This window comes from Musca vetustissima, unplaced genomic scaffold, assembly GCF_032173495.1.
Source record: "Musca vetustissima isolate MV318-11 ecotype Yass unplaced genomic scaffold, APGP_CSIRO_Mvet_v1 utg4153, whole genome shotgun sequence".
Taxonomy (NCBI): domain Eukaryota; kingdom Metazoa; phylum Arthropoda; class Insecta; order Diptera; family Muscidae; genus Musca; species Musca vetustissima.
Genome location: NW_026879862.1, coordinates 216,955 through 229,675, shown reverse-complemented (window position 1 = coordinate 229,675; position 12,721 = coordinate 216,955). Strand labels below are relative to the sequence as shown.

The 12,721-nt window shown below is 37.8% G+C and overlaps 1 protein-coding gene across 2 annotated transcripts in view; it reads left to right on the top strand.

Moving 5' to 3' along the window:
* Window positions 1-377: 377 nt before the first annotated feature.
* Window positions 378-12,721, top strand: part of LOC133324987 (protein scalloped) — a 159,999-nt gene continuing 147,655 nt past the window's right edge. For both annotated transcript variants that reach the window (XM_061533813.1, XM_061533812.1), the window contains exon 1: window positions 378-518. In XM_061533813.1, the coding sequence (XP_061389797.1) occupies window positions 410-518 (109 nt within the window). In that variant the 5' untranslated portion in view covers window positions 378-409. The remainder of the gene's footprint in view (window positions 519-12,721) is intronic.

The window sequence follows — 12,721 nt, the reverse complement described above, 5'->3', positions numbered from 1 at the left end:
AAAAACGCCAAAGCAAAAACAAAACCGTCCGAACGCTGATCTTCTCGTATCCAATATTAAAACACAAACCGAAGAGCTCGTTTTTTTTCTTGTGTTGTCGCCAACAACATCATCCGCATATTGCCGCGTTTGCTTGCTGTCTCTTTGTCGTCGTCATCATCATCAGCATCTTCGCGTCGTTGTCGTAATATCGTAATAGCCGAAACAAGAAGAAAAAACACGAAACAAAACCTAAAATTTATCTAAGGCAAATTGCTGCCATTTTTCTTGTCGTTCGTCTTCGTGGATTTTTTTGATACGCGCCATTAAATTTAGTTCAGTTTTGAAGATTTCATTTCCTCAAAATCTATATTGTCAACGTTTGTTTGTTTATTATTTGTTGTTGTTGCTGCAATAATCAAAATTACGCATGAAAAACATTACCAGCTCCGGCACTTGCGGCAGCGGCCTGCTGCAATTGCAAAATAATTTGGTCGTTAGCCATCAATTGGAAAACGGCGATGATACAAAACAAAAAGGTAAGCGGAATTTAGATCAAAATAATTTTAAATATTTCAGAGAGGAGACATTAGTCGAAGGACCAAATTTATTTATTAACGAAGGACCAAATAACAGGTCGATAGGGGTCGCAATATTTGACATAGAGCCACACCAAATGTCACTACAACTTCTAGGATGCGTTGGGCGCCATTTCATATTAAAGGGAGTGTAATCTCATATTCCGGTGTTTTGGAGACTGGGGATCAATAAATAGGGTGACTTTAAGAGCCTAATGAACGTTTTTGAAAACAAAATCCAGAAAAATTAATATATTTATTTAAATTTAGTGCATACAATAAATATATTGGCAGATAGTAAACCAGCTATAAACACAATAACCACTAAAACTGTTAAGTCCAAACTGTATTAAAATGTATAAAAAACATTATTTTCTTGCGACATGGACTCGTATGAATCATAAGAGTTATAGGAAAATATAATAATAAATACACTCAGCAGTAGTGCCACCGACAATGTTATATTAGATGTAAATAAAGGCGGAAGTTGGCCAGAATGAACCGGATTAACAAACAGTGCGAGAAGCAGACAGAGGGTCAGAAGTATATGCCTCACATTCCCTCAACTTTTTCGGAAGCGGCAAAGAGGATAAAAAAGAAGATTCCCGTTGGCCGATAATAACAGAAAGCTGAGTCAAGCCAACGTCAAAGAAGACTATCACGAGAATCCATTGACGAAAGAAGGCGAAGCTGCCTTTGATATCAGGAAGTCGCAATCTTCCACAAAGGCCGCGAATGTCAAAAGTACCATCCGGATTTTTCAAAAAAGTACAGCAACAGATGGTAAGGAGCAGCCACATTATGCGAAGGTTGCCAGAAAACGCTATCGAGAAGAGTTCTGCTATACAGTGGCCGACGGAATTAGTGCGTTCGTAAGCTAAAATAGGAGACCCATCAAGAGGTGATGTACGCGATCAATAACAAGATCGCGAAGCACAACATGCTTCAAGGAGGAAGTCCCATTGATCTGGATAGCTGCGTTTTCAAAGGGGATTATTTAATGCTAGAATTTGAATCATAAAAACGCATAGTAGCTCTAAGGAAATTAGTGACAAGTATTGGGCCAATAGGTGAGACAGCCAAACTTAAGCTGGTCAGGAAAATATACATTCCTCAATTACAAAAGGCGACAGTCTTCGTCAGAGGTGAGAACAGCGTTTTGACTACGAAACGTATGCTTGAGGTCTTCGGTCTGCAGAACAAGACACTGATGATGAAGAAGAGGGAAGTCTTCCTCAGGGAGGAGAACGAGGAAGGGACTCTCCTTGTGGTAGGCTTACACAGGACTTCAATGGCAAGTCTGCCTAAGACCAAGGTCAAGTAGCATCACGTTTCAAACGCTGAGTAATTTAAAAGCGGAAAGACAAGGATTGGAGAAGGCGAAGCCACAGAAAGCAACGAGGGAAAATCACCCAGGGAGCCTCTACATATGGTACATAAGTGTAGGGAATCGAAAGTTAACTCTCTGACCTACTTCCTTCTCTATAGCGCACAACAGGTCACTCGCAGGCCTAAGTGTATATCCTTCCATTGAACTTATGGTGATAAACAGTATGGTCCATACAAATGAAAGTTTGGAGAATATTTCATGCAAATTTTCACTGAGACTATGCTTCAAGATAAAGGTTCCGTCTCTAGACCCTTTTTTGGTTATGACCACATTTTCCCACGATATGGCTGTAATTTGGAATTCCTTAGTGTTGATGCTGGCATGTTTGAAAACCTCACCATGACGTCACATAAGGCTGAATGTAACAATATATTTGGAGGAAATGATAAATATAGGCCCATGGAAATAGAAATTTTGAGAATTTAATTATTTTTTCATCAGTTGCAATATCTCCTTAACCATCCACTAGCTTAACCGCTGCTAACCCAAACTCACAGGATATTACAAGTATTCTAACGCTGCTGAAAAATCTGTTAATAGCTTTTTCAAGATGGACTATGGCAATTATCACATTAGCATCTCAATATACTAGAGTTGGGTAGCTTCAGAAGGAACTATTTTAATCGAACTATTCCGCAAAAGAAACGATCGGTACTAGGTATTCTTAGGTTCATCTAGTTCCATTTGCTGCAGTCGTTCATTTTTGCTCTCGTTCACCTAGTATCTTTTGATCCAATCGCTCATGTAGATCATCACATTTTTTAACCAAATTAACCGAGGTGTATCAATGAACAATTGAACTAAAAGCAACTAAATGAATGATCAATAGAGTTGGGTAGTTTCGGAACGAACTAGCTCATTGGAACTTTTCCGATAGAGGAGCTATATGAACTAGGTCCAATTCTGTAGTTCCCATAGTTCCTTTTTTCTTATCTCGCTCCTTTCACTGGTCTTGTTCCTTTATTAAAAATATATACACATGTGCCTATTTATGAAAATAAAGTATATAAAAAATAAATATTTGGTGCTTCCGGTCCTGCAGTAGAATAAATAGAAATCTTTATTTGGTATTGAATGGGAGACACGTTATGACGGTATACACCCCATATAGCGCCAAATTTTCGGTATTTTGGCCAAATATTCGTTTTCTCCTATCAGAAATTGACCATGACATATTCCGCTAATAAATGTCTAGATCAATTTTAAGAAAATTAAAGTACCGCCTCCTTCTGTAGGGCATAAAAAGGCTGGCCCGACCCAATTTATCGAAATCCAAAGAGATTTATAGTGTGTGACGACGTTACAATTCAAATGCGGTTTTGTCTGACGTATTTCAGAAATATTTCAAAAATGCTGTTTATCACATTTCATTGTTATCGCCATAGCAAGATAAACATTAAACCTCCAAACCCATTTATATCTGGACTTATTTCCACAAGGTGTCACAGAATAAAATAATATTTATATATCTAACTGAACCATACACTGATCTCATCGCAGATGATATTTTTATCTCGGTCGTCTACACTTCAATTTTCGTCCAAATCAAAAGAGAATTCTCCATTTTGCTCTCCATATGACTTTATGGAACTACATCAGCAGCATCTCTTGGCAAAAAGTCTCCGTTTCTGGTTTTTGCATCTGCAGCTCTTTCAAAGTTTCATTACTTTTGCGTATATCTTTTGTGGTTATGATCGCGTTCTTTTATTTCAGCTGAGCGCATCTCTTACTAATGTTCGGAGTCTGACTAGCAGCTAGCTATAGATAGTTTCCTCTGTTTAACTTCTACAGATGTGTTTACGTATCTGTGTTTTTTTCTTCTTTTTTTTTTACTTTTTGTGTCATCGTTTCAGTCGTGCCATGCTGGTTGTTTGTCTTTCTTGTTGTTGTTGTTGTTGCTGTCGTTATTCTTGTTTATTTTTTACCTGTTTGTCACAATCAACTGTTTTGAACAACAACAGCAACAAAAAATAAATAAACATGGAGACGGAAAAGGTGACTTGTTTCTCAGTTGAATTCTCATTCAACCGTGGCCGAGGTGTAGATCAGCGCTACTTTAAATGCAAATGCACTGTGAGATTTTTTTTGGTGTTGAATGAAAATAAAAATGAAGTTGAGTAGATATTTAAATTTAATATTAACAGCAATCAATTAGTGATCGCCTATAACAATAGCTTTAAATTCGAATGCTACATAATCGAGAATCACAGGGAACTTCTGATGCTTCTTGATAAATGTGGAAACTTCATAGCATAAGGTGACAAGACAAAAAACTAATTGAAATTGAGTAACACATAAAGGAGGACTACTACATCTATTTCTGGTCTAGTAATCCAGCAAGAAATCCATGCGCTCAAACCAATTATCGAATCGTATTTTTTCACTCTTCCAAAACATGGATTTTGAACGCTTCAACAATATTTTTCTGACTTCACTTAAGGGTCCGCAATAAAATTCAATTATTTACCATACCAAAAAGAACCTGGTTTTAGGACGATGTGTAAGACCTCGCATTTTCATGGCACACAATGATGCCTATAATCTTGTTCGTTTTTCGAATTTCTCCGAAGGGTTTAGGCAACTTATGAGTGTATACCGCTCAGAAGTGACAGTTCTACATTGCTGAAGCGGAGGAGTCCCCATCTGGCCAGTCTCTTCGAAGAAACAATAATTTGCATCGAAGTTTTTCTACCACAAACAACTTTCGTTAGAGTTGAAGCGTCTCCGATCTCCGGTAATGGCCCGTCATATCCGACGAAAAGTATTCTGAAGTACCTCGATTGTATTTTTTTCAAAATTACTGAGCACCAATCAACACGACCTGTTTTGAGCTATTTTCAAATTGTGTGGAATCCAATGAGAGTGAACTTTTTTTTGTAAGGTGATGCGTGTCACACGACGACCCTGCATTATCATTTCGCCCCCGGCATCAGTGTTTTGTGGAACAAAAACACAACACATGATGCATGCATTCCACTGGAAATGTCAAATGGTGCCACCAATAATTGTATAGACCAAAATAAATATACTAACCCACGTATGAATTACCAGAGTGATTATTCTTTGCACTTTCCTTCGTTGCCTCTACCGACTCATATGAGACCACTATTTGCGTTCATTGACGGTTTCTTTGTACCAAACCTCAAACAATCTCACCCTCTTCATATTCACAGGTTGTCTGAAGGGTTTGATTCCTGTAGAAACGGTTACAACTGAAGTCGCTGCAGGCACGCTTCGTACCTTCCTGCGGAGTTTTGATTCTGTACTTTGTGAGTATCCCTAGTTGCCATATTGGAAGAGGTCATGACAGTACTTTTGCACTAATATAAGGTGCTTCCTAATTCGTTGAAATTTCTTTTCGGTTATAGAACTAGGGCATATCGTTGGTATAACCATCAAACCGATAATCCTTACTTCCCATTGCTTCTGGGGTTTTGTGATTTTTATTGCTCTAGTCAGCAGTTGAGTTTCCAAAGTAGCTATTTCGTAGCAGATGTAGGATCATGGGATTGCCGATAGCAGTCGTCGAAAATGTGAAGTTATTCATCCGTTTGCACCTCTGCCTTTAATGGTAGCGACACTTGCTGATAAATGGGTGATGGGGATGATCTAAGGGTTCCAAGGCAAAATTTTGATTTTTGGCCACGACAAAAGTCTTGCTTGTACTCGCCATGGGTTTTGATTCCATACATTTATCCATAGTCAACACCTTGGTAGAGGTCTCGATACAGGTATTTTCTAATTCCTTCTCGTTTATTGAACGTAGATTTTTATCGACATATCATTGACAATTACAGATTGTCTTTCGGTAAGCCTCCCTATCCAAGTTTCCTTAGCCTTCTTATTCGTATTCGCCATTGATTTTGATTACGTACCGTGTGTGTATTCATTGTCGCCACCTTTGTAGACGAGTCGACAAGTTTAACCATTTTACAAAAGGTGACAATTCGTTCGGCTAGTCTCGTTCGTACTTCATCACTACATTAAAGTATTTCTGATTTGTATGAATTGATTCTCGGTTGTTGAACTGACTGGTTTATCTACATATTGTTGGCAATAATAGATTTTCTTTCGATAAGCTCTCCTGTCACTCGTGGGTTTAATTTATTGACTGCGAAATATTCGTCTCATCAATCCAATTCCCACTGTCCGCGACTACATAATTCATTCCTTGTTTCTGTGGTTAACAGAATCGATTGAGCCGTTTTTCCACTTACTCGATTGTATCTAGTTTTACATTCCATTGTTTCATTATTTCAGACACTCCTACCGTGTTACAAAATTCGCATATGTATTTTCCAAATTATTTCGATATAAATGCTAATTTCAATATATCAAACAAGTGTTGATACGAACAACAAACCCAACCGAATGGTTAACATTGTATATCGAAAAATCAGGGTTTACTGCTACTACGCAGCACAAGTCAATATATGCTCCTGAAATCTGAAATTAATGCATCTTCTGAAAATTTGCCATAGTTATTTTGAAATTTAATTTTAGATTCTGAATAGTTTATTTTGTATGTAACCTTTAAATATTGACATTTTAAAATTAGAAATAAACACTTTTTCCCCAATCGGTATTAATTATCCAACTCTGAAGGGATTTCCCAGAATTTTGCGGTTTGGTGTATGGCGCCAGTGTTTGTGTTTCGGTTTTTGGTTATTTGTATTATTAGTAGAACAATTAGAAAAAATAAAAGGGAGTATTTTTTGTTTTACAATACAAAGTATTGACGATGGTGGTGATACCATGGTGAATGCATTTATTGACAAAGGTCGAAATATATATTTTGTGGTCGACTTAAAGATCTCAAGCTTGTGGTATTAAAAGAAGTAAACAAATACGGCATACTTTAAATCTTCGAAATCCAATGACAACGTAATTTTTTTAACATATACTACAGAAAAATACATGACATCATTTTTTTCGGTCTGTAAAATTCCGACTGGCTATAAGAGAGCAACCCTAGGTCTTCTTGCTTTAGAATATCAACATGAGGTCTTTGACTATAAGGTAACGAGCGGAGGTCTACTGCTATAGAAGAGCTGTTCTGATTATATGAACAATAACAGGCCATCGTTTTTCGTTCTGGCTAAGAAGACCAATAGTAGGTCGCCTGGCCCTATGGAAGAACATGTAGGAGAAGCTTGGGCCTATTAAAGAGCAAGCGGAGGTCTTCTGGATATTCTGACTATAGACGCCCAAAAATGATGATATGACTACAAAAATGGAATATCTACAATTCGCAACCGCTTCTGGTACATATACCCCAACACAAAGTCTTTTATCTATAAAATACCAATTGAGGTCTTCTGTTTTGATGGAAGTCTGATATGCGGGTCTCTGATTACAGATGACGGACAGGAGATATTCTGGGATATACGAATGAAAGGAGGTCTTATGACTATAAACGAACAACAATAGGTCTTACAATAGGGATTTCTCTGTCTTGCGGTTATAGTTGATCGACATACGGTCTATAGATGTACAAAATGGAAGATCTACAGTTCGTAACCGCTACAATAATTCCACTTCTACCAAATACACCAATTTGACGAATGCTTATTGAACACACCCGACCTACTAAACGTGGACGCATACTATTTTCAAATCTGAAGTTAATTAAAAGTTTGAAGTGTACATAAAATTGTGAAGTTAATCATTTGTACACCCCTTTGTGAATCATTTCATTTTGTAAGGCTAGCAAAAGGTCTTCTGAACTTAGAAGACGGATTGACCGTTTTCCGTATAATCGATACTCATAAAATGTTTCTAGAAGATTGGTAGGATATATTATATTCATGGAAGACCGATAGAAGATCTTCTTCTATATATTAAGGAACCTTAGGAGTCCTTTTAACTATAGAAGACATCCAGGTGTTCTCCAAACTATCGAAGCCAGGAGATCATCTGGCTATGTTCTGGCTACAGAAAACCAGCTATACATATAGGAGACCAATATGAGGTATGATATTTATAAATATCGACAAGAGATTTTTTTGTTATAGAAAACCAAGAGGATGAATTCTATCTATAGAAGACCTACACAATATAGTTTTCAGCAGACTGTCTTCTGTTTTGTAGATATAGCTTCAATATATGCTCGATGCTTTTCTCTGTGTACCCTAATTGCAATTCAATTTTTAATGGATTTCTTCATCAAAATAATAAAAAAAACTCCCCAAACGAATTCGAACATATGTTATCGATTAATTAAAAATCATGTTTTCAATTCAATGATAATTAAGATTAATGAAATCAAATTTGTTGTCACTACGACACACTTCTCTGCCACAAGAACATTAAATTCTCTCCCAATATGATTATTGTCAAATTAATGACAACTAAAACCAAAAAATAAATACTAATTAATTTCGAAGCAGAAATCTAAATCTGCAGGGCACACAGGCCAACGAACAACGAACGATTAATAAAAATTCAAATTGATTCTTTTGCAAATTATAGACAATTTTTGCCACTAGCTTCTGGTTCTGTTGTTGCTGCTGCTGCTCCTAACACTTGGTGGTTGGCTGACTAACTCTCTGGCCAAGGCAGTGTTGGCCATAAATAGCCAATCAAGAAAATATAAAAAAACTACTACACCACCATCAAGAACCCAGCAAAGCTCAATATGCGAATAAAATTTTGCTCACCAGCAGCGCGCACCAGACAACCTATTTTTCCTAATGGGTCACCACATACCGAAAAAAAGTTATGTGTTGCGCGCCGCTCGACGTAAAACTTAAACGACGCCACAGGTACAAGCACTAAAAGACACACACATACCCATACAGGCTCATGTAGAAGACAACAACAGCGCGACATAAACGTGATTTACTGGGTGTATGTTCGGCACCCCCTTCACCCGGTCCCTGGTTGGTTATAGTGTTTATTAGTTTTTTTCTCCTTCTTCAACGATATTGCTTGAGCAGATCGGTGAGCTATGGGATTTCTGCACAAACAAAACCAGTACCAGTTTGAAGTTGTCACTTGTAGTTGCTGTTTTTTTTTATTTCTTTCAATATTTATTATGTGGTTTGTTTAATAATATTTTTGTATGTGTGTATTGCTGACGTAAAAAATGATCGCCACAGTTGCGATCATGTTCAGACCTTTTTCGTGCTAAGAGAAGTTATTCTTCGAGGGATATAGAGAAAATATATAAAAGTTCTTCAGCCTATGGACAATCGAAGTTCTGGCTATAGTGGAGAATCTTTTGACATGAGAAGGCCGAATGGATCAATTTTAGAAGACTGGCAGGAAGAAGGTCTGTGGATGGTGTTCTGACTATAAAAGAGCCTTTATTTAGTTGAGAACCTTCTTACAAGAGAAGGGCCCAGGAGGTATTTTTGGTAGGAGGATGGCAGAAAGTATACTGGCAATAGAAGAGCGATAGGAAATTCTATATAGACCGTCAGAAGAGATACTACGTTCAGAATACCGACAAGTGCTCTGATCCTAACTCTAGAAGACTTGTAGGAGGTCTTTTAACTATAGAAGACCAACAAGATTTATTTTTGTTAGAGAAGACATACAGGAGATCTTCTGGTAATAAAGGACCCTCTATATATAGGGGATCCATAGAAGGTCTGTTATCTAAAATATGAGATTTTCTGGTTATAGACGACTAAAATATTATAGAAAACTGATAGGAGGTCTCGTATTTATAGATGTCCGATAGGATGTCTTTTGGTTATCGGTGGTCTACCGGGGTTCTTCGGGTCTGTTGACTTTTTCTATTCTGCCTAGAAAAGGTCGACTTGAGGTCGCTTCGCTATTAAAAACTGAATACAGAAGACGGATAGCGGTTTTCTGTTTATTCGATACTCATAAAATGTTTCTAAAAGATCGGTGGGATATCTTCTATTCATAGAAGACCGATAAAATAGAATTTACATATTAAGGAACATTTGGGGTCCTCCTAACTATAGAATACTGCCAGGTGGGCTCCAAACTATAGAAAGCCGACAAGATTTATTTTTGCAATGGAAGACCTACATGCGTTCTTCTGGTCATAGAAGACCCTCTATACATATAGGAGACCAATAGGAGGTCTGATATTTGCAAAAAGTATTGACAAAAGATCTTCTGGCTATAGAGCTAACAGTATACGACCTAGCTATAAAGATCGACAGGTAATTTTTTGGCAATAGGTGGCCTATCGAAGTTCTTCTGGCAAAAATATAACCTACTGTCTGCACTTCTGGATAAAGAAGACCGACAGAAGTTCTGAGGGCTAGAATATCGTCTGGAGATTTCCCGGATATAGATGACCGATTGGAAGTCACATTGTTATAGAAGATCTGCAGGATGAATTCTGCATATTGAAGGGTAATATCAAGTCTCCTGCATATAGATGACTGCTACAAGCCATACAATTGGTCATCCTAGTTTAGAAGACCGATAGGAGATTTTCCGGCTGTGGAACAACGATTGGTGGCCTTCTGACTATAGAAAACCTACAGGAGTTCCGCTGACTTGAGAGATCTGCTGGTTATTGTCGATCTATTTTAGGTCCATTGGCTACATAATTTTAATAGGAGTTCATCTGGCTGTATAAGATCGATAGATGGAATTCTTCATGTATACCTACATGAAGAATATCGATGCGTATATGTGACCTATTGACTACTTGTAGGATGCCTTGTGTATGCTGAAGACCTAAAGGAATTTTGATAAGTCTAAAATATTGACTGGAGGTCTCCTGGATATAGACGATCCATTGCAAGTCTTCTTGGTATAGAAGATTTACAGGATGTCTTATGTGTATCAGGATGTCTTATGTGTATCAGGTATTCTGCCTATAGACGACTTGTAGTAGGTCTTTCTGCTTTAGAAGGTCAATAGAAGATCTTCTAGCTATAGAAGACCGATGTGGCGTATTCTGTCAATAAAAGACTGGCATGTGATTTTTTGTCTATAAAATACCGACAAGAGTTCCGCTGACTGTAAAAGATCGACAAATAATCACGTTGGTAAAGAATATTGACAGGTCTTCTGCCTAGGGAAGAGTAGCAGAGGTCTTCTGGTTATTCACGATCTACAACAGGTCTTCTGGCTAGAGGATATTCATAGGAGGTCATCTGGCGATATATGACCTGCATGAGAGAGATCGACAGGCGGTCTTATGTGTTTAGGAGGCTAATAGAAAATCTTGTGGTTACTGATGACTTGTAAGAGATCTTCTGTTTATAGAATACCTACAGAATTTTCAGCGGAAGGAAGAAGATCGATAGGATCTGACTAAAAATGGCGACCAGGAGGTCTTCTGGTCGCCATTTATAGTCGGCTATAGAACACGAATAAGATGTACAGGAAATATTGTTTTGGGTGTGGAAGACCGATAGGAGGTCGATGTCAGGCTTCAGGACTATAGAAGACTGACTGAAGAAAACTTATCTATAGATACCGACTTGAAGTCTTCGTTTATCGAAGATTAATATAAAATTATCACTCTGTAAAAGAACCAATAGGAGGTAACCTATCTACTCTAATACTGTGGGAAGTCATTAGCCTCTAGAAGGTTGATTTAAGTTATTTTAGCTATACAATATCTACCTATTGGAGGTATTCTTACTATATAAGATGGCGGCAGTTTGGCTACAGGAAAATATCTTTAAACTGACTAGGGGTGTTCTATCTGTCGAATACCGAATCAAGGTGTTCTGTCTATCCCAGAGGCGACCTGAGTATTGAAGGCTACAATAGTTATAGAAGGCTGGCAGGAGGTCTTCCGACTGTGGATGCTCAATGAGAGGTAATTTAGAAAGCCGATAGAAATACATAAATAAATGGCTATGAACCCCTAACATGAGTTTATAAAAATCCTACAGAAAATCTTTAGGACTTACAAGAGATTTCTCTCTGTTTGAGTCTAAAAAATCTCAGCCGGAGATGTTTTGTCTCTCGGATACCGACTTGATGTGTTTTGCGTATCCGACAGGGGATCTTATCTGGAGAAGGCCGATAAAATATCCCCTAACAACATACAGGTATTTTTGTGACTATATGCAACCAACATATGTTTTCCTGGCTGTGAAAATCTAAATAAAATCTTCGGGCTTTAGAAGACCAACAGTTCTGGAAGTCAATTTTTTTCTACAAAAGGCCTCCTCTATTTTCTGATACAAAATTATGTCCTCCACTGTAAAAACTTCGTTAAAAAACAACAGAAAACCCCCGCCACACTTCAATGTTTCGGATTTTCGTTTATGATTTGAATATATTTTTTTCAAAAAAGGTTTTGATTTTTATTTTAAAATTTGGCTTACATTGAGCCATATTTTTTATTTTATATTTTAGTCTCGTTTTGGGTCTTTTGCATCGGTCTCCCCACCTTTTTATACAAGCACAGCATGTATTCGACAACGTTGTTGTTGTTGTCGTCGTCGTTTGTTTTTATGGCTCTCGAAAATGTTTGTCGTCATCAGCTGCGGCAGCAGCATTGATTGTCTTCAGCGATTGTTTGGCCTGATCACCTTCTTTTGTATGGCTTAGCCTGGTGGCTTGGCGGATTGGTCGCAAAGCCTAAACGTAAACCGCATAACGAAAAGTTTAAAGGCGCGCGGTTTTGCTTGTTGATCACTGGGCTTATAAATGCTCTGTTACGTTGGTGGTGTTGTTGGGTTTTGTTGTTTATTCCTGCCGAGATTAAGAAAGACAACAACAAAATTGAAATGGGTTTTGTGTGCTGGGTTGCTGTTGCCTTGTCTTACCCTCTAACTTTGGTTTATAGGGCGACTCTCGTAGTGTTGTAGATGGGTTTGTC